Here is a 27,964-nt window from a genome sequence, read left to right as displayed (position 1 = left end):
ACTCCAGCTAAATGGTAATGCAAGGAAAGCATGGCCAACAGGCCACTGAGATTATGTCCCTGTCTCTGCTTTAACTATGCGCTTACCACATACAATGATACTATATAATGTATAATGAACGTATTTATATACATGTGGACCAATATATCGTTGGCCAAACAATCTCTGCATATTCAAGTCAAAGGGAAAGAGTACTTTTCCACTATGTGGAAGAATAATCTCATGACCAGGGAATTTCTAGGTTGGACTTGATCTGACAGACTGCTGTTACCACTGAGTGACATGCTTCCACTGTACAGGAATCTGAGGTCAATGGTGAAAAAGCTAAGGTCTGAAATGAAATTGTTGGGTTTTACAAATGTTGTTCTCATTTTTTTTCAATAATAGAAACTGCTAATCACTATATGCTTAACAATAACTTCAGTTCTAAAAAACTAAACATCATTAAACTTTGTATAAACTTAAATATACTTAAAGTACTTAAGTGTACTGAAATATACCTCAATAACTTACATTACTGATACTTACATTAATGATAGAAACTTTAATAATACTCAAAAAAAAAAGTTTTATGCACAGTCACCCAGCAAGAATTTAGTATGTCATACTACACAAAAAAGATTCACCATAAAAAAGAACGCTTTTTAATTTAAATTTGTGCTTATAAAGGCTACAGAGCTACAGATCCTGAACCAGGTTTAGTAGTTTGGTCTTGCTTTGTGCATAAGCAAGGGGATAACTGAAAGCCAGCCAGTTTACATGACTACAGTTAGCCTGGTATGTCCTGCAGCAGAATCCAGATTTGGGAAAAAATGCTTAATATTTGAAATTACATCAAAATCTGTTCTTCATTTATTTTACAGGGCACACACCTTCCTGCCTGCACAGGTATGTAATGGCTGGCTAGACCTAGCCCATTCCTAGAAGTCTCAAATACAGGTTACTGCCTCCAGCAAGGCAACGTGAACCACCTAACACAATGTGACAACTTTGCATTAGAAGGAGCAAGAAGTTCATACAAACCCAACTGCGAGACACTAACCACCTCCCAGCCAGAAGGAAGCAACTAAGGAGATGCAAAAGGACAGTCTTAAAGACCTCGGAGCTGTAGCTCACATGAGCTTTCCCTGGCTTTTCTATGTGTAAAATGACAAGAGGCTGCTTCAAGCACCACCAGCTCTTTTCTGGTTTTCCAGCCTTATGGAAAGAACATCAGGGGGACAGGGAAATCTCTTTATCCAAATGTCCCTTACCAGACAGTAAGAGCTGTCCCAGTTCGTTCTCCACAGCACCTCGCTGAAGCTCCAGTGACCCTCCCCCTGATTTTTTCAACCTTCACAGACACAGGAAAAAACAGCTCTGGGCCCCAAATACATGTCAGGTAAAGGCCAGGCTGGCCCCAGGGCCACCCACCCCAGCTTTGGGAATACTGCCTAGATGGAGTGGTTTTTTGAACACACATTAAAAGCTATGAAGCAAATTACATGCTGTAATTCCATAAAATGGGAGACAAGCAGAAAGGACAAGAAAGGAGAGCTTTTCCACTTTTGAAGATTACTGCAATAAAGACATTTTCAGAGGAGGAAGTACATGCTCCCAACATACCTCATCAGATGTATATATTTTTAGACAATATAAAGATTTCTCAAACACAAAAGAAGCTGATAGCACTCAAAGCTGTATTGTACAGGCTACTGTTGCTGGAGCCACACCGCTGGATTCTGAAGCTCTCCGAAGCGGCATTATTGATTTTTGTCCTCCACTTTAATACTATGCTAGTACTACACAAAAGTAAGTGCATAATAGTCCACAATCTTCTCCTCAGCACTACTAACAGCCCACTATCAGCTACCTTAAGAGAGGGCTTATCAAGAAAGCAAGCAAGAGGAAAAGGAGAAGAAAATTCAAGCAGAAGACTGTGTTACCAGATATTAGTTTTATGAACAATCTAACAATCCAAATACTACAGTGATTGGAAAACGTAATCATAAAATATGTGCACAACAGTATGAGCTGCTTTCTTGGAAACATCATAGAAGCAGCAGGTCCTGCAGAAAAGCCAATGAGTGAAATTCCACTTTTGTGTTATCTTTCCTTCTTACATTCCCCATTTGAGGAAAAGAGAAAAGGTTGTGGGAGATTTAAATGCTGGAAACTACTGTTCCTCTCTGTCATCCTCTTTGGACAATGAGGTTGTCACATTATCAATACCAGGCCCAGAACATAAGAGCCACTTTTATGCACCGCCCCACACACACCTTCATGAAATGACATTTGTGCACACTTGGCATATGCAGAACACAATAGAAGCAGGTAAGTAGGACTCAATACCTTTATTATTTATTTTTTTTAACATGAGAGCATCCTAGTCTAACCATACTAAATTTGCAGGCTGCTCTTCTTTGTCAGCTGGTGGAAAACAGAAATAATTCTGCCAGTGAGAATTTAGGTCCTAGTGGGGGCAGTGCTCACTATTGGCACAGCCTGTCAAGTATGTCCACAGTACGCCAAGTCTGGACGACCTTGCACACCCTATACCTGAAGAGGTCTCCAGTGCAGCAACCAGACTATTTCTGATCCTTTCTGCATCACAGCAAGCTGTATTCTGAACAAAAAGCATCTCCCTTCTCACTTGCTTTCTTCCTCACATCCTTTCACTTCAATTTCTCTTAACAAATGGGCATGCACAATGACAGCACGACATGTGAACTTTTACAGGCAAATGAAATAATGAAAACTGCGTACTGTAAGGAACATATAAATAAGGAACAAAAAGTAAAAGACTTCTAACACGACACTTTTCCAAAACGTGATCCTTACACCAAACAGAACACATTGAATTGTATTCCAGTGCAGAGTTATAGACATAAGGGTGTGCCACACTTCTTACACGCTGCTAAGCACTGATTAAAAAATTAGTTTCATTATAAGATGAATTACCTTCTCTGCGCAGGAGGAGCACTATCAGATGCTTTGACAGTGAGAGCGTAGGATCGCCCCACTGACAATACAACTCCTGGAGCAATGGTGATAAGGCCTGTTCGGTCATTGATGATGAAGTCTCCCTGATCCCCAGCCAAAATTTCATATACTATCTGTCCATTGGGTCCCTCGTCCGCATCTACAGCGGTGAGCTGCAATTCAAAACCAGAATGTCAGCACACATGGTTCAGTGTTGTAGTTTAATAGTTTTTTGTAAGGCAACTCAGCAGGGGTAGAGGAAGTAGAGGGGAAATTTGAACACCTGTAACATATGCAGTAATTTCTAATTACTGTACAACAAGGATACAATTTAAATGAAGGATAACAGGCGTAAAAACATCATGAAGCAGAGGAAAAACTGCTTACCTAAGATTGTGCACAAATTATTTTAAGATACAAATTAAGAAAACTAATTAAGACCAAGTTTACACTCTGTGGAATGGAATTTATAACGCTTCCTATAAAGGGGGGAGGGGGGAAGTAGATACTTATTGTGTTGCAAAGGTAACAAGAGGCTCGTATTTAATTACTGAAAGTTCCCATCCCTCTCTACGCTCTTCAAAATGACAGCCTCGTTACTGCCAGAAATTCTAATATCCAGGTCTTGCATTACATGCCCTCATTGTGTGGAACTGGAGAACAATGTCTGTATTACTCACGTTTGCATGTACCGTAAAGGAAGCCAAGTGGAAGGGAAATGGCAGCTGTTCCCATATGGATACACACGTAGGAAAGACAACCACGCACATCACAGACACGGAAGGCCCATTTCACATGGCAACATGACACCACCTACCTGAAAGGCTGTGCTTGCAGGGGCAATCTCAGAGCTTTGTGATAAATGCAACTGAGCACATACTTCTGTACTTTGTTGCCTCTACTGCTACCATCTACCGGGGCTGTGATTACTCTCGCCTGTAGCGTTTCTTCTCTATAATTGTACAATTTTGATTCTGAGCATGAGAAAAATCTAAGGCCTAAAATTTTAGACCCAAGTTATAATGATGAACGTAATGAAATGAGGAGGTTCTTATCGTGCCCCTGGGAACGACAACTGGTTTATCCCACTTCTGTAGTGCGCCATGCTAAATCAAACAGTACACACACAGACAGAAAATACAGCTCAGTAATTGTATTTGTTTGCTTTTAGCCAAGTGTCAAGTACCAATGACACTGTCTGCCGTGCCATAAAGCAAATAACTAGCAATCTGAGATTTCAAATCAGACCCCTGCTGTAACAGTCAGAAATATGCATCCATGCCTCAGTCATGACAGCTGACAGCCCCATGCCCTAGCTAAGCCCCTTCACCTCTCCTCTTCCGTTACCCATATGTAGAATAACTTGTGTTATTCTATATATGACACATAATCACACAGCAAACTGCTCACAGAACCTATCACTTGACTTGTATTACTACGATTAAAACTTTGCCTTAACTATCACCATATTCAGAAAACAAAAAGGAGCAGAGTGTTCTGTTACATTTAGGGTTGAGTCACCAAAGTACCACTAAACTACGCCAGTACCTCTGGACTTTCTAAGGTGAATTTCTTCTTCCCATAAGGGTTATTTTTGCTGATACACACACTGGTTTCTCAGCTGGCTCTTAATTTTGTATGACTGTGTATTACCTCAAACAGCGCGTGAGATGACATAAAGCAGTACGAGCAGTACTTGAACATCTAGGAGGCCACAGCCGCAGCCGGCGGTGGCAGCGCTGTCTGTGCACCCAGCTGCCTGGTACCAACAGCGGTGGAGTGGAAATGACAGGGAATGATAGCACAACAGGCTCCTGCTGCTCCCAGCTGCAGCCGAGCAGTTCAAGGTGGGAAATGGCAAGGGGCACCAGCAGGTACAGCAGCAGACCCCCCTGGGATATACAAAGCAATAAGAAATGCCAGCCTTAGAAATGATTCCCTGCAGGGGTCCTAAAGGGAGGAGGAAAAATAAAAGAATAGACATGTAGCTTCTTGAAAGGTCTCTCTGGGCTTATTTGCTTTTGCTTTCTTGACACAAACATTCAGGCCAGTGGGCACCATTGCACATAAGATTGCAAGTCCTGGATTTAAGGGTAACACACGATGACACAAAACCTTAGCGATGACTGCGAAGCCAACAGCAGGATCAACAGACATTATCTCAGCCAGAGCCAGCCAACACAGCAGGCTAAATGTCTGCCTGCTGGACACCCTTTTCTCATCCCTGTGACACTCTCAAAGTTGACAGTATTGCAGACAGGTAGAGGGACTCACTGAAGTCTCTGCTACGTTAGGATATAATGTAATCTATTAATCAACATAGCATCACACTCAGCCTTCAGCAGGTCACAGCCTTTCAGAGCACTACCTACAACTTTCAAACCACCTTTGCCCAAGGATAGCTAAAGACCTGGAAGAGCAGAAACCGAACCTTGCAACTAAGAACAGGAAGGGAGATGAAGAATAAAACCCAAAGCTGTAATATTCAAGTTAATCACACTTGCATACAACATTAAACACCAAGGCGAGTATGTGAAAAACTCAGGGATCTAGCTGCCTTATAGGATAATCTCGATTCCTTATGTGCATAGGCTCAGTGAAATACGAAATTTCATGTAAAAAGTCAAAAACTTGCTCAAAACCAAGAACTAAGCCCACAATAGCTTAAACAGAATAAATTATCTGGAATGCTAAAAGATAAGTGATTTAGGTGTATTAACAAAAGTGGGATTTACCACCTTTGTTAGGAATGCAAGCTATTACTGCTGCTAGGGACTGTGCTACTTTATGGAGGACCAACCATTTTTAACATGGAACAGGTTGCACACAGTATTCATCAACTGAAAAGCATGTTAGTCTAGTTACTCTTCTCCTGAAGTAATCAGTGTTTTGCTCCTTTCACACAAAGCACGGTGATCCAAAGCAAGTTTCCAACACAAAAGTATTTAATTTACCTAAACTGATTTAATTTGATTTTTTTTCATACATGCTTCCCTCCAACAATGCAAACTGATCACTGTTGCACTAGAATGAGCAAATCATCTTATTTCATCCTCCTATAATATTTTGAGACATACTGTATATTGAACATAGGATAAACATTTGAAATACCTCAACAAATCATGAAACAGAGATCACCTCCTCTTAGAAGTTTAAAAACCAAACTAATATCCACGTGTTATTTTCTGAGAACACATCTATCTCATTCTTTATTTTCTTTTGAAATTCTGAAAAAGACTGCACTTTTGGAATGTGCTTTGCATTCCACCCATATGATGTCCTGATATACCAATATATTAACTTGCAGTGGTCAGTCTCAACACACCAAAACTCAGCACATAAAACAGGCTTTGTCCACCTTCCTAGGCTTCAGAGCATAAAACCCTCACAAACTCCGTTTCTTTAATCATTCATCCTATAGTTTCTATACACAACCGGATGCGCTCATTAACCTCCCAAAGAGTAAACTATAAAACTAAGTGACATAGTTAAGAAAAGTGCTGTAATAACCTTCTCTACTGAACTTCAAAAGTAATACACACAAAAAGATAAATAAAGGCTTTATGCAAAATACAAGGTCCTAAGTACTTAATGACAGGATTTGGAACACGGCCAGTTTTTACTGTGACGACATGAAAAAGGAAATTAATTGACTACACAAATACATAGATTAATAAGGTTAATTAAAATTACAAATACTGAATGCTTGAAAAGATAAGTGATTTGAATAACGTTTTGGGGGCAAAAACAGGAATCAAACCCCAAATTAAATAGAATTAAGTTTAACAGCTGCCATAATATATGGTTCTATAAATTCCATCTCCAGCTGTCCCAGACTGATAGAGCTTCGTAGTTAACAAGATTTGAGAAACACAGTCCAAAATATACAGAAAGAAGTACAAAACAAGATTTATTTTACTTTCCTAAGAAACTTTTTGCATCCAGCAGTATCAGCTTCATTACATTAACATTTCATGTTTTGAAAGGTTTGCAAAATAGGTGCATATTCTGCTGCAGCAAGAATTGATTTTCTTGGAAGGAAAAGGAGACTTACAATGACGGCCTTTGAGCTTACAAAGACACATTCTTGGTCACTACATAAGTTCTGTTCGGACTCGCTTTATACTTGGAGGAAACTGAGCTTCAACATTTGACCTGCAACCTTTCCACAGCGACACTTCTAGTGACCTTGCCCTGAACAGATAAAGAGATTACCAACCTTTCCAGTAGCCCTACATTTTTCAACAGATTACGTGTTCACCAAAGGTGGTCTGACTCGTACTGATCTAAAGCAAATCCTGCAGAAATTGTGAGTCATGCCGGTTCGCCTCCCAACAGCTGTCCTTGAAATGAGTGTTCCAGTCAAGCGAGTACAAGGCTCCAGAGCCACAATCAGGACACACTTATGTTGTATGACAGCGTCAAGGAGACAGTAGAGTTGCTCTCCCAAGGAGCACACCAGTGAAAAAACACTGGGCTGCCAGAACTTAGATGGCAACCCTCCTCATCCTTCAAGGACTCAGCAGTACAACTCAGCCATTAGTTGCACTAGGAAAAGCAGTAATGAGTTTCTATGTGTCAGGGGCGAACAGGACTGTGATGGAGATATTCCTGAACTTGAGCCAACAAAATGTAACACTATCAGAGTAGGTCAAAATACTTTTTCAGTATCTTCTTCAGACATTTCATTAAGTCTCTATCCATTATTTTTACTTGAGTATACAGGTACATTTACTGAGAAATGCAAACATGGAGATGACTTTTACAAAGATTTCTTCTAAATTGTTCTCTGGCTTTATAGCAAGATGCATGTTTTAGAGCTTGTAAACCAGGACCGCATGCCAAGCTGCAAATACCCAAATGTGTCTCTAATACACAATTTAGTATGTGTCCATATGCAAGGATGGCTTGAGTCACATGTGCAAGGAATGAAAAGAAACAGTTTAAAAGAGACAAAAGTGATCCAGCACTGAGAAGCCGCCTTTGAGGTAACGGCAAAACAGTCCCAGGGAAGGTATTTATTTAATGGCTCTAAATAAAATTTGTCCCCCTGTACAACTGAAAGTACTGTTACTGCTCAAGACTAATTCTACTGTGAGCAAGAGATAAGTGATAGAAACTTTACTGCCTGCAGTTTTACCATGTTTTATGTTCTTGCTTTCATTTCTGACCTTCAGCACTATGGCCATTTATGCCATGATGTATGAAGTTAAGTGCTCTGCATAACCAGGATCTGGGGCAGGACTTCCAAATTAACTTGCACTGGTGATCTTGGGCAGAATTGTTTCAGCTTGCACAAGATGAACAGGTAACGCACTAAGCCACTGCATAGCTTATTTTCCATTTTCAATCATGGAGTTATTTAATTGTTCTTACAAAAAGCCCTTGAACGCAGGTCATACCTCTGCAATAGGAAATGAGGTAGAAATTAAGACACGCAGATAAATTAAAATAGGTTATTTTGTTTTCATAAATTTAAAGCAGAGTAAGAACAGCATATAACTTTTAAGGCCTGTTCAGGAGTTTTCCTGTAAAGAGAACATACATGAAAGCTCTTCATGAGCCAAGGAAATCTTTGACCTTCAGGCAAATTTATGCAAAGATTTGGGTGGAAAATGTTTTTTGTCATCCTCTGCCCCTTCTCAGCTCTCTCATTTTCTTGCTCAATATTCTCTGTGTGCTGCATAGTTTATGCTGTACATAGAAATGAGAGATGTCTAAAGAAACAGAGTGGATTTAAATTACTCGTGAAATATTACTGCATCGCTGCTGAATACTCTAAACATCAATGCGTAACTAGTTTAAATACCTGAATCATAGGAAGAAAGTACTAATAGAAAAGTGGAAAACAGGACAGCAAAATTATAGTAATATAAAAAAAAGATGGAATTAAGTACTTTAACCCATTCAGTATTAATCAGTCTTTCTAGTGATTATTATTATTATTTACCACACATTTAAATGTTTTAAATGACAGATTTCTGAATCAGCTATTGTCTCTCTCAGAGAGCACAATAAAATAGCTATAAAAGCAGAAGGAAAAAATCAGATAAGAAATTCTCAAGCTGAAAGGGACAGAATAGACAGACATTTAAACTTTAGTGAGAAAACACTCTCCTCAACCAAGGCCTCAATCTCACAAGTACTCAGAGTAGACAACTGAAATAAAAACTTCCCAAACCAATTCTGTTTTCAACACCCCGATGGTATTGCCGTAGCTCCTGCACAAGAAGTCAGGGAGCAGAGATTTCATGTTCCACTCTGTATCCTCACAAAGTGGAGGGAGGTCATTCCTATAAAGGGGGCAAGCTCCTCTATCACGGTATCCACCAACTTTCTAAAAAATACACGAGCAGCCATGCAAAGCTGCAGCTAACACATACAACTGGAAGGCAAAAGGTAGATAACCAACCACCACCAGGCTCCCAGATGAAACGAATACAACTCAGTAGCACACAAATTTGTTTCCACTGTTTTGCTGACTTCTCTTAAAGGCAACAGGGAAAGAAGGGAAATGCCTTGCTCTAATCACTTGGGGGGGGGAGGGGGAAGGAATTGAATTTAATTTGTAATGGATTTTTTTTTTCCTGCTATTTGTGGTTATTTTCAAGCAGAGCCTAAGGATTTTTTGTTCTACTTTTTTTTTTTAAGAGCGTCCCAGACAGCAAACACAGTCCAAACTGTTAACTAATATGTTTGGGTGTTTTTTCCAGGAGTAAAATCAAAATAATTTCCCACAAAATGGGACAACAAGCAGGCACAAACTGGGGTTACTTGTACATTTTCATGCAACTGCACTCAGCAAAAAAAAAGAAAAAAAATTTCTTAATCCCTTATTACCCTCAGGATAATAAAATCAAAGTGGCAACTACATGAGAGCACTTACATTGCTATGCAGAAATTTGCATTTTTGTAGAAAGGTGACATGCTTTACAAGAGAAATATTTTCTTGATCTTCTCTGAAAATAAGTCTGAGTAGAGAGTTAAGTGCAAGCCAGTGCTTATGTGTAAATGATTATGAGATTGTACAGATTCACTGAGGTCAGAGCTCTTTCTCTAACCTACTTTCTCCGATTAGAGAAAATGTTTTTTATAGACTAATCATATCTGACCTGGGTCATTTTCCACTGGGAGCTATCAAAGCTGATCATCATCTCCCAACAAAGAATCTCAAATGATTCTTAAACCAATGATGAGATAGAGTTACAAGATGAGTTTATTCCATACACAGAGAGCAAGCTAATTATGTCATCAAAATCACTGTATTAGCAGTAAAAAAAAAAAACAAAAAAAAACCAAACCCTGTTTTCCATTTGAGAAGGTATTTATAAAGCAGAAGCAAACAGTGATTTGGCAGCACATACCCACCTTCCTGGCCTACGGAAACCCATGGCTCTTTGTGGCACCACAGACTCGGTGGCTACTCATAAGTCCACAAGACAAATCCCATTTCTCACAGTCCTATAACACTGAATGAAAGACTCGGTGCCTGCAGCCTGGGCAAAATAACAAGGCAAGCAACTTCCCATATACCCTAGCAGCCTGAAATCATTATTACTGGCATTATCACAGTACGCAGAAATCTTAAGATGACTTAGCTTTTTTTTATGTCAGTTTGTTTATAAACTCAGATCATCTGGCAATGTAAGATTAGTTGAAAAACCACTCCACTCCCAAAACAGCCAGAATTTTCTACCTTCCACCTCTAGGCCACATTATAAGATCATAGTCTGAAAGTAACCACGTGTTGACCTTGCAGACAGAAGCGTGGAATAGGGGAAAACAACCTCACTCTCAACCCCCTTTTTTTCCAAAATAATTTTAATTTTTAGCAAAGGCAAGTTTAAGACCTGACCTTCCCACTGCTCATTTCCAACTTCACAGTGTCAGTCTAGAAAAGGGACCTGTTCCAGATCTACTTCAGGCATTAGCTAAGTTCAAATGCTCTGCACAATAGTCACATCTAAACTCTTCTTCTTACCATTTCTGCCCTTACTCTTTTTCATCCTTGCAGTGTTTCTAATCTGCATAATTGCATTGATCTGATCGATGCTTTTCATACAAGCAGTTATGCAATGTCAGTGTGGGGAGGCAAAAGGTAACTGCTGCAATGAGCAGTGGAGGAACAGGAACATAATAGTTTCTCAGACCATATCTGCTCACGAAGAAGTAACTTGTGTCTCTGCTAAGCTAGCGGTGGCACAGGCTAACGCGGATGGCAGAGCTGCCCTCTTGCTTTTTCCCAGAAGGAACAATTTACTAAGGAATTTGTACTCCTGCTCTTTGCACGCCTCCAGGTTCTGAAAATATTCGCAGTAGAATCACCAGAAAGTATAACCCTTAGAACAGCATGTTCCCTTTGAACACAGAAGTACTTTTGCATTGCAGCTGTTTTAGAAAAGCACAATAGCTGCTCTACTTCATCCCAAGTATCATAAACACAATTCGGGCAGCTCAGAGCATCCTTAAGGCCAGCTGTGGGTACTGCAACCATTCTTTTCACACATGCTGCAATCTCATTTAGCAACATCTTCCGCCTCACATTTCCTGGCACATGCACCTTTAATAGGGAAAAAACATACAGATACTCAGATACTTCAAATCCATAGCACGCTACTTTGCCTGATGCCCTGCACAACAAAGGCCATGCGACAACCCTAATGATTTCTTTTTGGACTAGAGTGCTTAACCTTTAGGAAAAAAAACTTGATTTAAATTTTTTCAGCACTGTATGTATGTCTGTACCTTAAATATCAAGTGAATGTATTGTATCACAAAATCCACATGTTTATCCAGGGAGTTGGGAGTTTACGAGATGTTGCAAATACAGCTCCTGATGTCAAACCCTACGCAGAGCTCCTGAGCTCTACCTGCCTTTTGCTCGTTCAGGACAACAATATGTGGTCTCTTTTTATTATTTTTTTTTCCACACAGCCTTGTGCATAGCTTGAAGGAACTTAATTATGTTTAAAACTTTTATCTTTCCCTCAGATCTTGCTGGAAATGTCCCCATGGCTCTCACTGATGCTTTTTAAGCACTTGAGCCCAGACTGATGAAAAGACAAGAATAATATTAACGAAGATAGCAAACGTGGCAAGTCAATACAGCCCAAGTAGAGCATAGGCCAGAACAGACACTGACCTCTCTCCTAATACTGTTAAATCACTGTTACCTTCAAATGCTTAATTCCTGATTATATTTCAGAAAATGGTATTTTACTACTGAAGTTGGCTGATGAATTTTTTTTCCCCCAATACTCCCACTGCCTTCTACCACCCTTGAATGCCGACCTCCACTAACAGTATCTTGTCTTCTCATCCACCTAGACTGGAAGCACTCAGGAGCATGGCTGAGATCTTAGAAGAAATACCGCACAAAAAAGCCTTTTTTACATTAACTGCAGCGCAACCACAATTCACCTCCAGTCTACACTGAAACATAAATCAGTGCTTGTAAACTTTAATTAAAACTGCTTCTCTCTCTGGGCCCGTGTTCAACACATTTTTCACTGCTCATTTGCTCTATAAACGAATGACTTAGGGTTCTGTAAAAACCAAAAGGTTTTATGACATGGTAAAACATTTCTGGTTGTGTTCTACTGAACTGTTTATCTGTTCTCCCCAAACGTTTTACCGCTAATACAGGATAATAATTTTTTCTTTTGAGATTTTTCAGATGAAAAGGTTTTGTAAAACTTCAGATGAAAGAGCTGGACTGCAGCTATACATCTAAGACAGGCCTATCATACAGTATTAGCAACTGTTTAATAGCTACATAACTAATAAAGTGGATGGAGATACAGAAACTTCATTTGTAGCTGTTTTCAGTGCATTTCCAATTTGTATTAACAAGCCCATCTACTGCTAACAAAAACTGAGTTAACAAAGCTAATAAAAAGACCTGAAATTACCTTTATAACGCCTTCCCCAGGCCTCATATCTGTATAAATCTTGACATTGTATGATATATTGGAGAACGCTGGGGAATTATCATTTGCATCAATCACCAGGATATTGACTGTCACTGGGACACTCTCCTGTACACCATCAGAAGCAGTCATCTTCAAGATAAAAAAAAAAAGCAGAACAGGAACATATTTTAATGGTGTATTCTTAATACAATTCCACCTATGAGAAAATATAGTATGACAATTAAAAATCAGCATTTCAATATTTCATTTTTGTCTGCACTTACAATTACAGGAGGCTGCAGCTGAGCTTGAGCCTGCAGTGTGCAAGATTCAGGGCAAAAGCAAAATGAAACACCACTTTTAAAACATACTGTGTCAGATTAGCAGGAGAAATGAGAGGGGAATAACTGTTTCCCAGGGTTGGGGCTGGGATCTGAGCTGCAGCCCATGGCTGGAAGAGCAGAATCCGTCCCCAGCTGTGCTGAACACCCTCAAGGAGCAGGGCCTGGCCTGAACAGCTCACAACCCTGTCTAACACTGCGAGTCTCACCTGGGCATGGCCATACACAGGACGTGCTATACATATGTTAAACCTCAAAGACAGCATTTTAAGGTGGGACTTAAAAGAGCTAGAGGCCTTCTTACTCCATAGAGAAAATCTGAGCTCTCCTCTCACATACTAAACAAACAGAAAATACAGAAGCATTGATTGGGAAACCCTGCAGAAGAACAGGGTTTCCCTACAACACATTTGCAAATTGCTTTAGGACTGTTAAGATGTTTACTCACAGACTGGGAAATGCCTGAGGGACTATTAAGTCCATTTAAGCTTTGGGTTTTTTTTCCTTTTTTTAAATACTGCTGGCTGTGGTTTATGTTAGCCTACTTTTCCATTTTGTACTAAAATAAAGCAGAAAGGCCACTACAGGTGTCATGTTCCTAGCTCGAGGGCTGAGAAAAGAAAAGGCAAAAGTGGCCTCAAAGGCCATGCTGGGTACAAAAGAAAAGAGTCAGACTGTGTCACGGGAGGGTGGTGAGGAGCAGGATACAAGCCTGAGACCATGGAGATGATGCTGGTAGGGGATCTAAAACGTTGCCGCCAAACCAAGCACACGCATTTCGGAAGAGCACACTACTCCAATTATCAACTCCCCACCCCCGCTATTGCTGCTGCTCATCCTTCACTGTTTTTCTTCTTCTGTACCATTTTAATAATCTACAACACTGTTATAGCTAATGATTTTTCAACATTTGCGCTGAACAAGGCCTGATGTGCCTTCAAGTGCATTTAGCTTACCGAGAAGGTGTAAAGCTGCTGGATTTCTCTGTCGACAGGCTGCAGCAGGGTGAGGTAGCGGGTGATGCCACTCTGAGTCACAGTGAAAAATGTATTGTAATCGTTCAGAAAGAGATGGAGCTGGGGATCCTTGGTCTTTGAAGAATATTAAAAAAAGAGAGCATTTTATTATAAATTCATATATACCATTAAGTTTCCAAATATTCAATGCAACAGCTTATTTTAGTTGATATCTAAATAAGCAGAAAGTACAAATACTGTGACTAAACGGATATACAAAACTGTAAAAAAACCCAAACAACCCACCCCATAAAAATAACACTGCTGATCTAAAAATCCAATCCTCTTGATGAAGAATGTATTAAAAATACACTTTAACCTATAGAGTAAGTAAACCCAATGGTAAACAAATACCTGTACCTGCTAGTTTTAAATGATGCTTTTTTTCATTAAAACAATAATTAAGCCAAATATACCTTACCAATATAAGAAACCAGATTCAAGCATTTGTCTTCAACCATATTAAACCCCAAACTTATCTTGATTAATGGAGCAATAAAACAGTTGGGTTGGTGCAATGAAAAAAGATAATCATGGGTTGAAGCATATCGCTAAATAGATGCTGTTCAGTGATCTTCTTTATATCTCAAAAAGAATCAAAATATATTGATGCAGAATTATAAATCTCTCATTCATGAGGTGAAAACCATAGTAAAGCAACTGTGGTATAATGTTCAATAGAAAGTAATATTTTAAGGTAAAGAGGGAAAACAAAAAAAAAGGCAAATCAAGGCATTGTAAATTTGTTACTCATGACTTCCCTAGGTAGCCTGCTGGGAAAATGGATTTCAGGTCCGGATGGCTCCATGTACAACTGGGCAAGCACCAAGAGCGGTGCTGCAGTTTTAATGCTGCGTGCAAAACCATGCGACAACATAAAGAGAGGGCAACGCCTCATGAGATATCCTGAGCAGCCACTCAGGAACTCATCCTTCAGTTTCCATCCTCTCTCCTAACATGGTTGGCAGATTATAAGAATAGGGGGAAGAAAAATGAAATGTTCCCTGGGGAGAAAGACTGAAATTAATTTGGAGGCAAATGGAATCTCAGCTAGCAGAAAGGGGAGGAATGTTTCTGCCACAGACAGAATCAGAAGTTATTACTGTATTGCACAGGGAATAAAGGAGATTAATTGAAGTCCAGAACCTCAAGCCAGTTCCTTCCAGTGTGAATTTACCAGATGGATACAAAGCTGCAAAATGGACTTCCTATCCTTGGTTCTTACCCTGCAGTCTGCTGGATGCCAGCACAGAGCTGGCAAAAAAGGTGTTTAAACTCTGTATGTCCTCGTGGTTCTGAAAAGCCCCATAAATTAAGGCACATTTCTGGGATGTCTGTGTTGTTGAAATGACAGAAGCATGAATTGCGACCACGATGAAATACCTCAACATCTTCACCCATCTCTTTAAAGATGCTACTGAGTTATTAAACTGATTAGACTCCAAGGGTCACTCTGCATTACAGTTATATTTTAAAATAAACTACATTACCTTTTACCGCCTACAGGATTCCAACAAACATTTCTGTGTCCTTGTATGTAATCTGGTTAATTTAACCTGACTTAATGTGCTACTGTCGGTCATCAGTTATTTAGTTTATTTCTGTTATATGAAGCAAGGTTACAAAAGAGTAATGCAAATGTGATCAGGCAAAACACAAAAGGCTAGGAGAGTCCTATAAAAACTGTTTTGAACTGCCCCAAGTAACGTGGACATGAGGAATCAGAGGAATAGTACCGTGAATAAAACATAACAGAAAATCCAGTGGCCGCACAAGGCATAACTTCCAAAGTATTTTTACTAGCTCTTTCCAACATAATTCTACAGAACCCACCCCATACAGAGCAGGACACACAAAGCAGTCAGAAATAGCTGAATTCAACAAATATCCCAAAAAGTAGCATTATATTCTTTCTCTGAACATTTTCTCAACCTGAATCCAAAATGCTAACTCCTACCCTGTCATTACTGTCATTCCTACATAATTAAAAAAAGAAAACAGACCACTGGCAAGTTCACCAATCCCTACAGCACAGCAGGCATAAACACTTGAGCTAACCCTAACATGCACTAAGTGTCATAATCAACAACTACGAGGACAGATTAGTACAACAGAAGGAGAAAGAGAAACTTATTTTAGCAATCCACAATACTCTAAAGCACACGTTTTGGAAGGCTAAGATTATACTATTTAAATGAGAAACTATTTCAGTTTCTGAAAGCTACGTGAAAGAAATATCAAAGTGTTCCACATGAGTGGTTTCCTATTGCCTAAAGCTTTGCTGCAACTATGCCAACTTTCAGTAAAATTAAAATTCATTTTACAGCTAGCAATGCAAATGGAAATCTCTTTTTTCCATGAAAAATTACAGAAGGTAATTGCCAATAATTGTTCACTTTGTAGACACTACAAAGTCAGTAAAAAATGTGATTTACAAAAACCCTGATTAGTTGTTACAGTTCTTGCTTGTCATGCCATTTTTAACACTAATAAACAGTATTTTTTTCCTAATTTGTTCTTGAGAAAAACCAATGATGGAGATCCCATACACTCCCAAAGTAATCTATCCTACTCCTTAGCTATTCTTGTATTAGAAATTTTATCCTAATGTGTAAATTAAATTGCCTTTACTGCAATCAATGCCTATTTCTACTACCTTCCATGCATGTCAGACCTACAAAGCAATTTATTGCTTAATCTTGGCATTGTTAGGCTTTTACATTTTTATCACATTTTATGCTGAAAGAAAGTCTGCTTGACTTAACTGCGAACATTTTATGTGGCAGAATCTGTGACAGAATACAATTGTGGGAAACAATCCATCTTTGTTGCCAACACTATTTCCAATACTTTAATTTTTTAAGCTATCATTTTATTTTGGGGCCTGGACTTAGGCATTGTGATTTCTGACTACGTTACTGGGTTACGTAGACTAGCTTGTCTCTCACAAATTGTTTAGCACATAATTTTAAGTAGAAAACTATCAGAATCCACACAAAAGAGTATACGTGCAACCTGCAAGGACCATTTCAAGCACACAGTTCAAACCTAATATGGTTTACATACTTCAAACTGACTAGTAGGTACTTCTTAAATTAAAGAAATACTTTCTGTAATACTTAAGATTTCTATAAAGACATATAATTATTTAATGAACATAAAGCAATCACAGCGTAATCACAGTACAACTTTATGCCCTAAATGAATTTGGTCCAATGTGTTTAAAGGGCTCTTTGCAGGCTTCATAAAACAAGTGACAGTCCCAGTCTCAAACACCAACAGTTACAGAGAAAAAGGAGGAGGACAGGGAGAAATAACCAAATAAATCAGGCAATTAAAACAAAAAGTAGTTTTACAAACAATATACCCAATACCTACAGGAATGGCACCTGGTGCAAGCTACAAAGAAAAACACATGATATAAAAATGAGGACAAGTAAAGAAGCACAAACCTGATACTGATGGACATCATAAAAGCAGTACATTTGGGGAAAAAATGGTTACAGAGAAAAATACAGTAAAATGAGACACAGAAAGTGCTCCAATGCACTCTTAATAAACAATGGGTTTGATTTTTTTCTGCTTGAAAATCTCTGGAGAAGTTCCTGAAAGTTTGAAAGCCTGTGCGGATGTTCATGTTACATTTCTGCTGCTTCTTTCCTCCCACAAGGGCTTACAAGCTCTTCCTAAAGCAAACGGTTTTCTACAATTTACTAAGATTAAACCAAAATTACATCATATTGTCAAGAATGAGCAGACAATGACATGTATTCTGTATGTGTTTCAACATCCCCAAGGACTTTTTAGAGGGAATATATTTGGCTGTTAAATTCTCCAGGGTAGCCAGAACAAGCTCCAAGAGTATCAGGACCGCTTAGGCTTCCTGATTGCTAGCACAGGCTTGTGTCCAAAAAGCTGTAGCGATAACAAAGATAATTTAATGACATATCTTGGTTTTCCAACATTCTTCATGGGGAGGATGATCAGCACTGAAATGCCCATGGAAGAGAGTTGTTTTGTTGAAGACATGTTTCCAGCATTTGCCCTCCTCACTGCCAGGTGAAAGTAGAAAATCTTTTCCACTCATGTCTTTCACTGGAAAAATCTGAGATTCACAGTCTTGCAGAGGGAAAGCAAGTGAGATTCTCAGTCCCACTGACAAGGCGTTAGCAACCTGACTGTGTTGGCACTGATCTCACTGCTTTTCTCTAACTTGTGCGAGATGAGTTCTGCAGGGCCTGATGACAGGGTCCTCCAAGTTCACAATAGCTTGGATGGAATAGACAAGGAAGACACAGCACCTGCAGTGAATTTCCTGCACCTTTAACATTACCATTAGATATCAGAAAAACCTGAATAACCTGGAAAAAAATCAGAATAACCTGAAGCACAGCCTCCTGAGAAGTCTTCATGATGGCTTTAGTCACAAACCCCCTTAGATCAACAGATCCCAAGGAGGAGAACAAATCAAGCCTAAATTCTGAGCAACTGAAAACCTGAGGGAGGTAAACCAGTCTGAGACAACTTTGCCCAGGACAAGCTACAAATAATTTTTTGTCCTTAAACTCTTCTTTCTTTAAAGTGAGTTCATTTAAATAAGATCTAATTGTACGATTTAAAATAACAATTAAAAAGCTCTTCACCATTTCTGTCATCTCTGCTTTGGAGGAAAAGATGTCAAAAGACTAATGAGAGAACCAGGATGGATGCCGAGCAGTGCTTTAATTCTGATTTCTTTCAATCACCACCAAAAGCTCTCCAGTCCCTGCACAAAGCAAGGGCTTAGGCACAAGCATGACTATAAAGTCAGACACTAAAAAGTGCTACAACATTTTTTTAGAATTTTTCAAGTTGAGGTGCAAAGGGCCATGCCCCTCCCTGAATGAAAAGCCAACAGAGAAGTTTTGAAAAAAATCTTCTGTTCCTCATACAAATGAGGCACTCTTGGGAGAGGGCAAGAAACAAATGTCAGCATCTTCAGCACTTCTGCTAATTAGTAATAGCATTTGTTTAAAACAGGGAAGATAAAAAAAAATTTCCTTGAGGACTCCAAGGAACTCAGAGACAGAATAGCTTCAGAAAGCAGAAAACATTAGATATTCATCCTACACAAATAAAGGAAGAAATACAATGCTACGGTAGTGATTCAATATTATGATTTTTATTTTTCCTTCTTAAGCAGAAAGATTCGGAGAAGAAAAAACCTATCTTTGTAAATCCTAAAGAAAGAGAAGCAGCCTTTTTGCTTTGTCTTTCCCTTTTGTTTGTTTCAATAATGATATTAATCGGCTGTTACATTAGGGAAGAGTATTTCCTGAATTATTATTTTGTAATGTGACTATTAGAATGTCACAGAAGTGTTACACAGGATAGCAGTATTATGAGAACTCTCCTCTTGAGAGAATACTGGCTGCAAAACAAGTTCAAGCAATAACAGTGAAAGATATAAGCAATCAGGCAAATATTAGGGAAAAACACTTCAGTACTTAAAATGCTTCAGTACTCCTGGATAAAAAAATAATCCATTATTTTTCCTTATCTGGATATATCATTGAAAATCCATAACCTACATGTGTAGTTACATTGAAAAGTTACTTTATCCATTATTTGCTCTGTCCTCTCAGGTTGCTACTGAGATGCCTTCATGTAAAATAATAACTCTTTAAACAAGTTCTCTGGAAACATAGATGTTGACCAAACATCTACTTAGTTTGACTTCAACTTCAAAGACAACGGAAGCATAAAACAAGAAACTGGTCTGGTAGAAAAGGATCTGGAGAGGAACCTATGGTAGTAACTGACCTGCGTCATACTCTGCGGTCCAGGAATGCTGCACTGGGCTGTAGGTATCTGCAGAAGCATCAGGCTTACTGCACAGGTGTTTTTCTGAACGCATGCTAGGACACATTAAATGCTTTTGAACACACACTGGCACACCTTACAAACACAACATCAATTTTGTGTTCTTATAAGCAATGCACAAATTACCTTACACCCCGAGTTTATTCATCAAGACACTGCATGTGGTATTGGTAAACGCCTTGGTAGTCGAGTAGTATGTAATGGATATGAATGCTGATTAGCTTCTTTCAGCTTGGTAGCTGCTCTCTTTTTTTTAAGAGAGATTCAACAAGATTTGGCATACAAGGCAGTTACTGTGTAGCTTTTTCACCAACCCTAGGCACCGGAGTAGAAGAAATTGGAACTCTCCCATGGAAGCAAAAGAGTAAGGAAGCAAGTGGCTTGGGAAGCCTTATGTAAACAGCTATCAGATCATGCTGTTTAAATTCCTCATCTCAGCTTTAGTTTACTCAGGTCTTAAGGTACTCATGTGGCTTAATTTAATTTATGCCATTTAAACAGACCACTTAATTATATCAGCACTTGGCAGTGCTGCTCCAGTTAAAGGTCTGTTTGCAATGTCACATCTATAAATTAATTTTTGGAAGGTTTATAGCAGGACTCTATTAGAATTCCTACAGGGTTTAAATTCAGAATGAGTTTTGTTTTTCTCTTAAGATACAGAGTTATGATGACCACTTTCTTCATGCATTTATCAGGACAGGGATATTTTAGTATGAAATATAATCTCAAGTGATTTGTCGATTAAAAGACTGAGTACATTATGTTTAGCCAGTGTCACTGTTGGAAACTTAACATGCACAAGCATGTAGAGGATATGTTAACTTCTCCTCAGCAATCCCTACTTACAAAATACACTAATTTACTAAGATAAAATGAAGCCATCAGAACATTAAGACCTGCAGACGTTAATAAGCATTACCTGTGCTTACTAACCCACCCTGAGCTACCAATCTAGACCCAGCAAGAAGGTACCTGTCACTTTAGTTTGTCTGGCCATTTTATGTATGAGTTATATGCAATTGCTGCACTCCAAGTCTTACTCTGCTGGAAGTCTCATGCCAGGAACAGGTTATAAGCACTACATGAATCACTGACGTATGTAGTAACACACAACACAAGCAGTTACATCTGATTCTCTACTCCCTCAGATCCATGTTACACCTGCATCATTTCATAGAATTGGAAAGAGCTGTGCTGGCATGAGCCAGATGATGCCAATGGAATAGGAAATTGCACAGAGCACTTCCACCCCAGGACAAGGCTGATCATCACCTCTGCAGCTGCAGGCAGATCCCTATGCCCTGAGATAAGTCTACAGCATCCTGGAAGCAGAGAGGAGGCACCACCTCTGGCAGAGCTGATGGATCAGATCTGGCTGGTCTTAAGCATCAGCAGAACATGCAAGAGAGAAGACTGATACAGTCACCGAATCTGACACCAGGTTCCCCGAGCAGTTCAGGTTGCTGAGAAGGAGCAACCCTTCCCTCCCCCTGTATTTCCCAGGCTTGGTAATGAGCACTTCTGGCCACGCCGCCGGCCCTTATCGCCCCATACCTAAGGGAAGTAGCCTTGCAGGTACAGAGCCATCCTAGCAACAAGGAGAAGGACAGAAGAAGAGGGCCACCAGTCAGGTTCCCCCGCAGCCCATCTCCCCAGGCACATGGCATTCATTACATCCCAGCAGGGCCAGAGATCTTCATTGGTTTGTCCTCACTTTGGAGGGATGGGGTGGGGTGTCAAAATTAAGTCTTTATGCCACATCATTTCCCAGTCTAGAAATCCTTGGCAGTTATTCATCATGCAACACTGAAATATTACACTTTTTCAACAATAAACAAAAATAATTCACTGGAAAACCTTTGGCTCTGTCTCATTTTGTGTCATGTGACTGAACTAGGTTTTCATTAACTTAACCAAACTCCTGTTATTCATTATTCAATGAAAATAAAAACATGATGTAAAACAACCAAGTGTTAAGTTCACTAGGAAATACTTCTGGGCCCTTGAATGGCCATTTCCTGTGGATATGAAATTTCAGGTCTATTTGTACTGAGACACAGAAATATTTAACAGCTTCTGGTCATCTGCCTAAAGCAGCTTGTGTTCAAGAACGATAAATTTGTTTTTCATCATCTTTGGATGCAGATTATTTAAGGTATGGTAGTGCTCCCAATTGAAATATCTGCTGCAGATTGGACAGATTTTTTTTTATTATTAGTGATGCAATTAAAACTACAAATATTTAGGCCACACCTATGTTAAAATTTCTAGTGCAGGCAAACACAAGTATATTAATGAACCACACTATTCAATATCCAAATATTGAGATGACTTCATGGGAACATGCTGATGTACTACAGAGGAGGCACAACAATAAAATGTGGAACACTATGGTCAAACTGCTTGTGATGAATTTCAGGGCACCCCTCAAAACTTGAAGTATTGAACTTGTATTGACAAAATCAGTAACAGAAAGCACTTTTGGTGGGGAACACAAATACCAGGAATACGTTACGAAACCCCATGAAGCAGTTTATATTAAATAAACAAATTACTCTTCCATGCAGAATTTTTTGATACTAAATATTTGCAGCTTGAGAGTATACAAATACCATGTGCTTTACTAACTACCTGGTAGTTACATGATTCATTCAAAGAGCCCAAATTCAGGATTCAACAGTTCAAAGTAATCTTAATTTTCAGCCTTGTATATGATCTAATATATAGTTACATCAAAGAACCTTGTATTATCAAATCTGCCTTTGACATCTTGCGGGTAGAGTTGTGCAACTGCCAGGGAAAGGTTAATCAGAGCACTATTAACTACAACCTGAGAAACCTCTGGAGGTTAATGAAGTCTAAAGTCTTTCTGTCATTCCTTTAGTGTAACAGTATCATCTACTACGAAATAGTAGAGAGTCCCAAAAAACCACTGGCATGGAAAACTGCCACATAAATTTAAGTGTCTGAACTAGGACACTGAATTCTCTTTAATTAAAACAGTTGTTCCAAATTATTTCAAGCACAACGAATTCAGCCCCTCCCTCACCAGCCATGCTCCATGACTTCTTTTACCACTGTGGACTTTGTATGCACAGTAGTATTTTCCCAGGTCATTGCAGCTACAAAGCCTTGAGGGCAAATATCTCAGTCCCTGGAACACTGGGGGACTTGCAGATAGAGAAACGCCAGCAGCGCACTGTGGATTAACAGTGAGATTTTTGTACTATTTTCAGCTGTCCATCGCCCAAACTGGCAGTGCAGCAACCCAGGCAGAAACGGTTCACAACAAGCTCTCCAGCTTGCCAAAAACCATATTCTGAGTTTCAGACCGTACCTCTCGCACATGCAAGTCTATCAGTCTCACAGGCAGACTTGCTCCCTTTCAGTCTTCCACTCTTCGGGTGATTAATAGCCTCTCTTTCCATTTTTGTGAAGTTAATATGCAGTCACACGTGTTATAAGGTGGGCATAAATAGTACCCTAAAAATCCAGACTTCTGTAACAAGCAGATATGCACCAAGACATATTTGAACCAAAGGGTTTTACTAGTATTTTCATGAAAGTGTGGATAAAACAAAATAGACAAAACAAAATTTGCTTAGGCTAAAACCATCTAAAAATATCCTCATATTTTTTTGTTTAATACACGTAATGATCTCAGAACTAAAAAAAAGCCTTTCCAAGAAAATCTCTCAACTTAGGAGCTTAAAAAGGACTTAGAACTATGGACACTAACTCATACAATTTGATTTCTGTTGTGTTCAGGCACACATTACATAAATAGATTTTATACAGCAAAATCAGACAACGCATTGTGAATATAAACACATACCTGATACCTGCACACCTTTCTTATTCCTATATTGAGCAACCTACAAGATCCCATTAATTTGATCAAACAAGAAAACTGCTTTGCTTTTAGCAAAAGCAACATTGAACAAGAGTATTTCACAAGCAATACAAATCATCAGCAATGCCTACTGATGACTGCCAGATGCACTTATTCCATAGCTTTTATCCAGACCTAAGAAAGCCAGATCCAACAGCCATTTCCACTTGCCTGCCAACCGACTTTTATGAATGCCCATAAATAGACTGAGATATTTTCATGGATAGGAAGGAGATATTCTACAGGAGTTTGGGCTTTAAAATAGCTTCTTAAGACAATAAATCACTCTAACACAGACAGTGATGCAGAAAGCATCTTTCAGTGACAATTGCCTCTTTGTTTCTCAAAAATAACGAATTTGCCTATCTCAAAAGTGAAACTTTCTGAAACAGAAGATTGTTTTCAGACTATCAGGTTAAGAAGTTTATTAAAGAGTATTGGCATATACTATAAATATTACTACAAAACCTATGCCTACAACTTAGCTTTCCTTACGTATCTGAAGATAACAAGAGAACAGAAGAACAGAAACAAAAAAGAACAAAGGGGACAACTGGAGAGACAACAGTAATTACAGGAAAAAGTAATGTTATCAAAAAAACACATTTATAGCAACAGCCTTGGTGAGAATAGAAGAAACATTAGCCCTAGAGGCGAGGAATTGTTATTACTTGGTTGCTGTTCTTTTGAAGATGCCCAATTTTTACTATGAGTAATGTTAGTATCAAAATCCAGGCAGAGCAAAGAATGGATTGAACTTTTAGCCTCCTGCCCTCCTACTCCTCTTCTTCCTGGTTTGTTCGAACTACTACTTCCTTCCACTTTGAGCTTCTCTCCCTCATTTCCCCATGCTGTGCGGCAGATTAATCCTTCTCACAAAATGCTTTGTTTTTTTCCTCTCTGCACTAAGCGTTTGTCATCTCTAACAGAACACAGTCTTAAGGAGAGCTGAGTAACACACAGATTAGTTTTTCAGTTCAGACGCACTTTCAAATCTATTAGAACTCGGAACGAAAACAAAAAAGGAACTGCAACAATATTAAGATTTTTTTATTTATTGATCAAACCAGTTTTGTCTCAATTAAAAAAGAAAAAAAAAAAAAAGAACTCTGAAAATGATAAAAAATGTAAACATCAGTATGACACTATAAAAGAATGAAACATACCTCCTCCACATCGTTGTCCAACACTATGATTTGTAGCGGAGAAGTCAGATTCTGGTTGTCAGAGATGGTCGTTCCCACTGGGGAGGATTCAAGGATGAAGCCCTCATACGTAGATCTTGTGAAGTAAGGCTTCTGATTGTTCTCATCAAGGACTTCAATATGCAGATTGGCAAAGGCAGGAAGAGGATGACCGTTGTCTTGTTCAGCCTAAAAAAGCATCTCATTTGTCAAAGGCTCTCAGCCAAGTAAAACTATGAACAGTTACTAACTGGTGTTGGCTTACATTTAAGAATTACAATCCAGTTATAACATCGTACAGATCACCCTATTACGAAACTTAGCATCATGATAGAAAGAAACACCAAACAGAAATTGGATAGAAGAACAGAAAGACCGCCATCACAATAGCCTTTTAAATAGTCACAATGAACCTCAAAGCTATACAGCACACATGCAAACCTAGTTCCTTAAACTATCAGTATTGAGACTTTTGGAAAATCTTTGAAGGATGAAAGAAAACTGGAAACTGCTGATTGTACAACAGAACCTACACCCACACCACCAGCAAGAGAGTTAAAACCAAATGATGACGACAGTACAGGTGGACATACGGTACTTGCTACACATTACTGGAAGAGCATATTGCCCTCAATATGCCTCTCTCTCCCTCTCCCCCCAAATCCATCTTTTAAGTGTTAGATGAGTAGGATTCTAATTTTGGTTTTGCCTATTTTTTAATGTCAGGCTAAATTCTTTACTTCAATTAATAACCCCTGCTTTTCAATGGCAATGCCCCACCTAGCAAGATTTACTCACTGATACAGTTTCATCTGATTTATTCTTATTTTCAAACTTCCTAAACATAAAACCACTAACTGCCCATTCCAGTGTGCTAATCCAATATAAATGTATGATGTTGCTTGTTTTGGTTTTGGTTTTTTTTTTTTACTTTACTACCTATGACTAATTAAAGTAAATAAACAAAGGAAGAGAAGACAAGAAGTCATTTGTTCTTTAATTTATAAAGAGAAAATCAGTTTTAATTATAGTCCTGCACGTGTCCCTGTAGTAAGGCAATAGTAGGGTACTGTAAGGCAGTCTCCTGTTCCTATGGCTTCATTGCCAAAATCTGTAAGCACACAGACCCTGGGACTGTGACTGTAGTGCACTATTACCTTTCTGCAGACGTGGAAAGTGTGTTGTGCAATAAACTTCTCAGGTGTAAAAATATTTCAGAAGAGAGAGAAGAGTACCTAAATTACTGTTGTTAACAGTACTGCTCATTTGCAGAGATTTTATTTTCATTCTGGTATTTCCCCCACTTCAAAACAGGTAATTTCTCATTTTTCAAATCCAACATCCGAGGAGCCTTCTTCTGGAAACATGCCATTTTGATTTCATCGACTAGTTATTTTTAATTTCTTCTTTAGACACTTTCTTTTTGTCTGCAAAATGTTAATTCTGTATAAAGCTTTACTTTGTTTACCAAGCAACAATAGTATGCTGTTGATGATAAAAACTTCCATTTCAAGTAAAAAGAAGTATAAACATCAAAATTGTTATTTTGTTCAAAGTAGGTGATGACACCTTTAGTAATTCATAAGAAACTAATTCAAAACACTCAGTTCTTAGGAAAAAATGTATTTTCTTCTTTAAAATACATCAGGATTACTCTTGACCGAGAGATGGGCAACAGTGATACTGGTGCAGATTTAAAAGCAACCACCAACCTATCTGCTTGTACGTGACTATTTTCTGACTCACGAGGATAAGGTCAGATCTGGCAAGTGGATTTATGTAAGCAGGCACTAGTCTCTGAAATTAATAAGGCTCTTCCTAGGAGGTTAGTTTCTGCTAATGACACAAAACTCTCTTGAAGAAATTGGGAGTTCTGCTAGTTAATTCACTGGTATATCAAGATTTCAGTAGCCAGGGTGCAGGAGGCAACATATTTATCTACTGCTGTTTTTATATGCTTCTAGGATACAGGATACTAGCAGTGATCAAACCCATAATTGCCTCAAATAATTACTACCATATTAGGTATGAATATGTTTTTTCAGCCAGCTTCAATTATTCCTATTCAAATAAAACATATAACAGGAAATTAGCAGACCAGTCCACCCAAGGAGACTGATGCATTTGGAAGATCCCAACCAAATTTTAGAGAGATTTGCATTAGCTGAGAAAGTCTGCCTTCACACCGGTCATTGCAAGAGAACCATATATATTGGTTTTATTAGCATTTAGTTAGAAACCTTCCAATTGCACTGAATTTCATTCAACAGAGCAGCACTCAAACATCCCGGGGGAAATCCTGGTCCTGTGGAAGTTAACAGCAAGGTATTTCAAAACCGATACAGTAGTAGCTGGCAATAGCACTGGAGACTGGGTAAGTGACTCCCAAATGCTGAACATAATTTACAGAGGTGAGATTTATTTGGCAGTTGATGCTCCACTGAATTAAAATAAACTTCATGTGTAAAGACTAACATCACCCAAATTACTTGGAAGTACTCTGGCTACTGACCCAGTAAGATGAAACTTCAAAAATATCCTGATACAGAGAGTTTCTGCCTAAGCTAATATACTGAAATTATGGGGGAAAAAAATCTCAGAAAAAAGTTTGCCCTATGAGCAACAAATACATACCGATCCGATTCTATTTTATAAGCAGATCTATGGCTGCGCATCATTAAATACTCTGTTCTATTTAAAGAAAAATAGGCCTCTTCACAGTAAAAAGTTTGCACATAACTGCTGCAAGATTCTTTGTAACAAACCTTGATGTTCCTTGCAACTGCTATAAAGA

At 38.8% G+C, this 27,964-nt stretch overlaps 1 protein-coding gene across 9 annotated transcripts in view; it reads right to left on the bottom strand.

Moving 5' to 3' along the window:
- Nucleotides 1-27,964, bottom strand: part of PCDH15 (protocadherin related 15) — a 710,734-nt gene that overhangs the window by 178,835 nt on the left and 503,935 nt on the right. For 6 of the 9 annotated variants that reach the window (XM_069795896.1, XM_069795892.1, XM_069795897.1 and 3 more), the window contains 5 exons: nucleotides 25,153-25,359; nucleotides 17,608-17,628; nucleotides 14,170-14,304; nucleotides 12,873-13,022; nucleotides 2,941-3,134 (listed from right to left, as the gene is read on the bottom strand). In XM_069795896.1, coding sequence (XP_069651997.1) covers nucleotides 2,941-3,134; nucleotides 12,873-13,022; nucleotides 14,170-14,304; nucleotides 17,608-17,628; nucleotides 25,153-25,359 — 707 coding nt within the window. The remainder of the gene's footprint in view (nucleotides 1-2,940; nucleotides 3,135-12,872; nucleotides 13,023-14,169; nucleotides 14,305-17,607; nucleotides 17,629-25,152; nucleotides 25,360-27,964) is intronic. The other 3 variants (XM_069795901.1, XM_069795898.1, XM_069795899.1) reach the window with 1 other exon arrangement.

The sequence above is a fragment of the Haliaeetus albicilla genome, chromosome 11 (genome assembly GCF_947461875.1).
Source record: "Haliaeetus albicilla chromosome 11, bHalAlb1.1, whole genome shotgun sequence".
Lineage (NCBI taxonomy): Eukaryota > Metazoa > Chordata > Aves > Accipitriformes > Accipitridae > Haliaeetus > Haliaeetus albicilla.
Note: the sequence above shows the minus strand (reverse complement) of the source record. Positions and strands in the feature narration are given on the sequence as shown.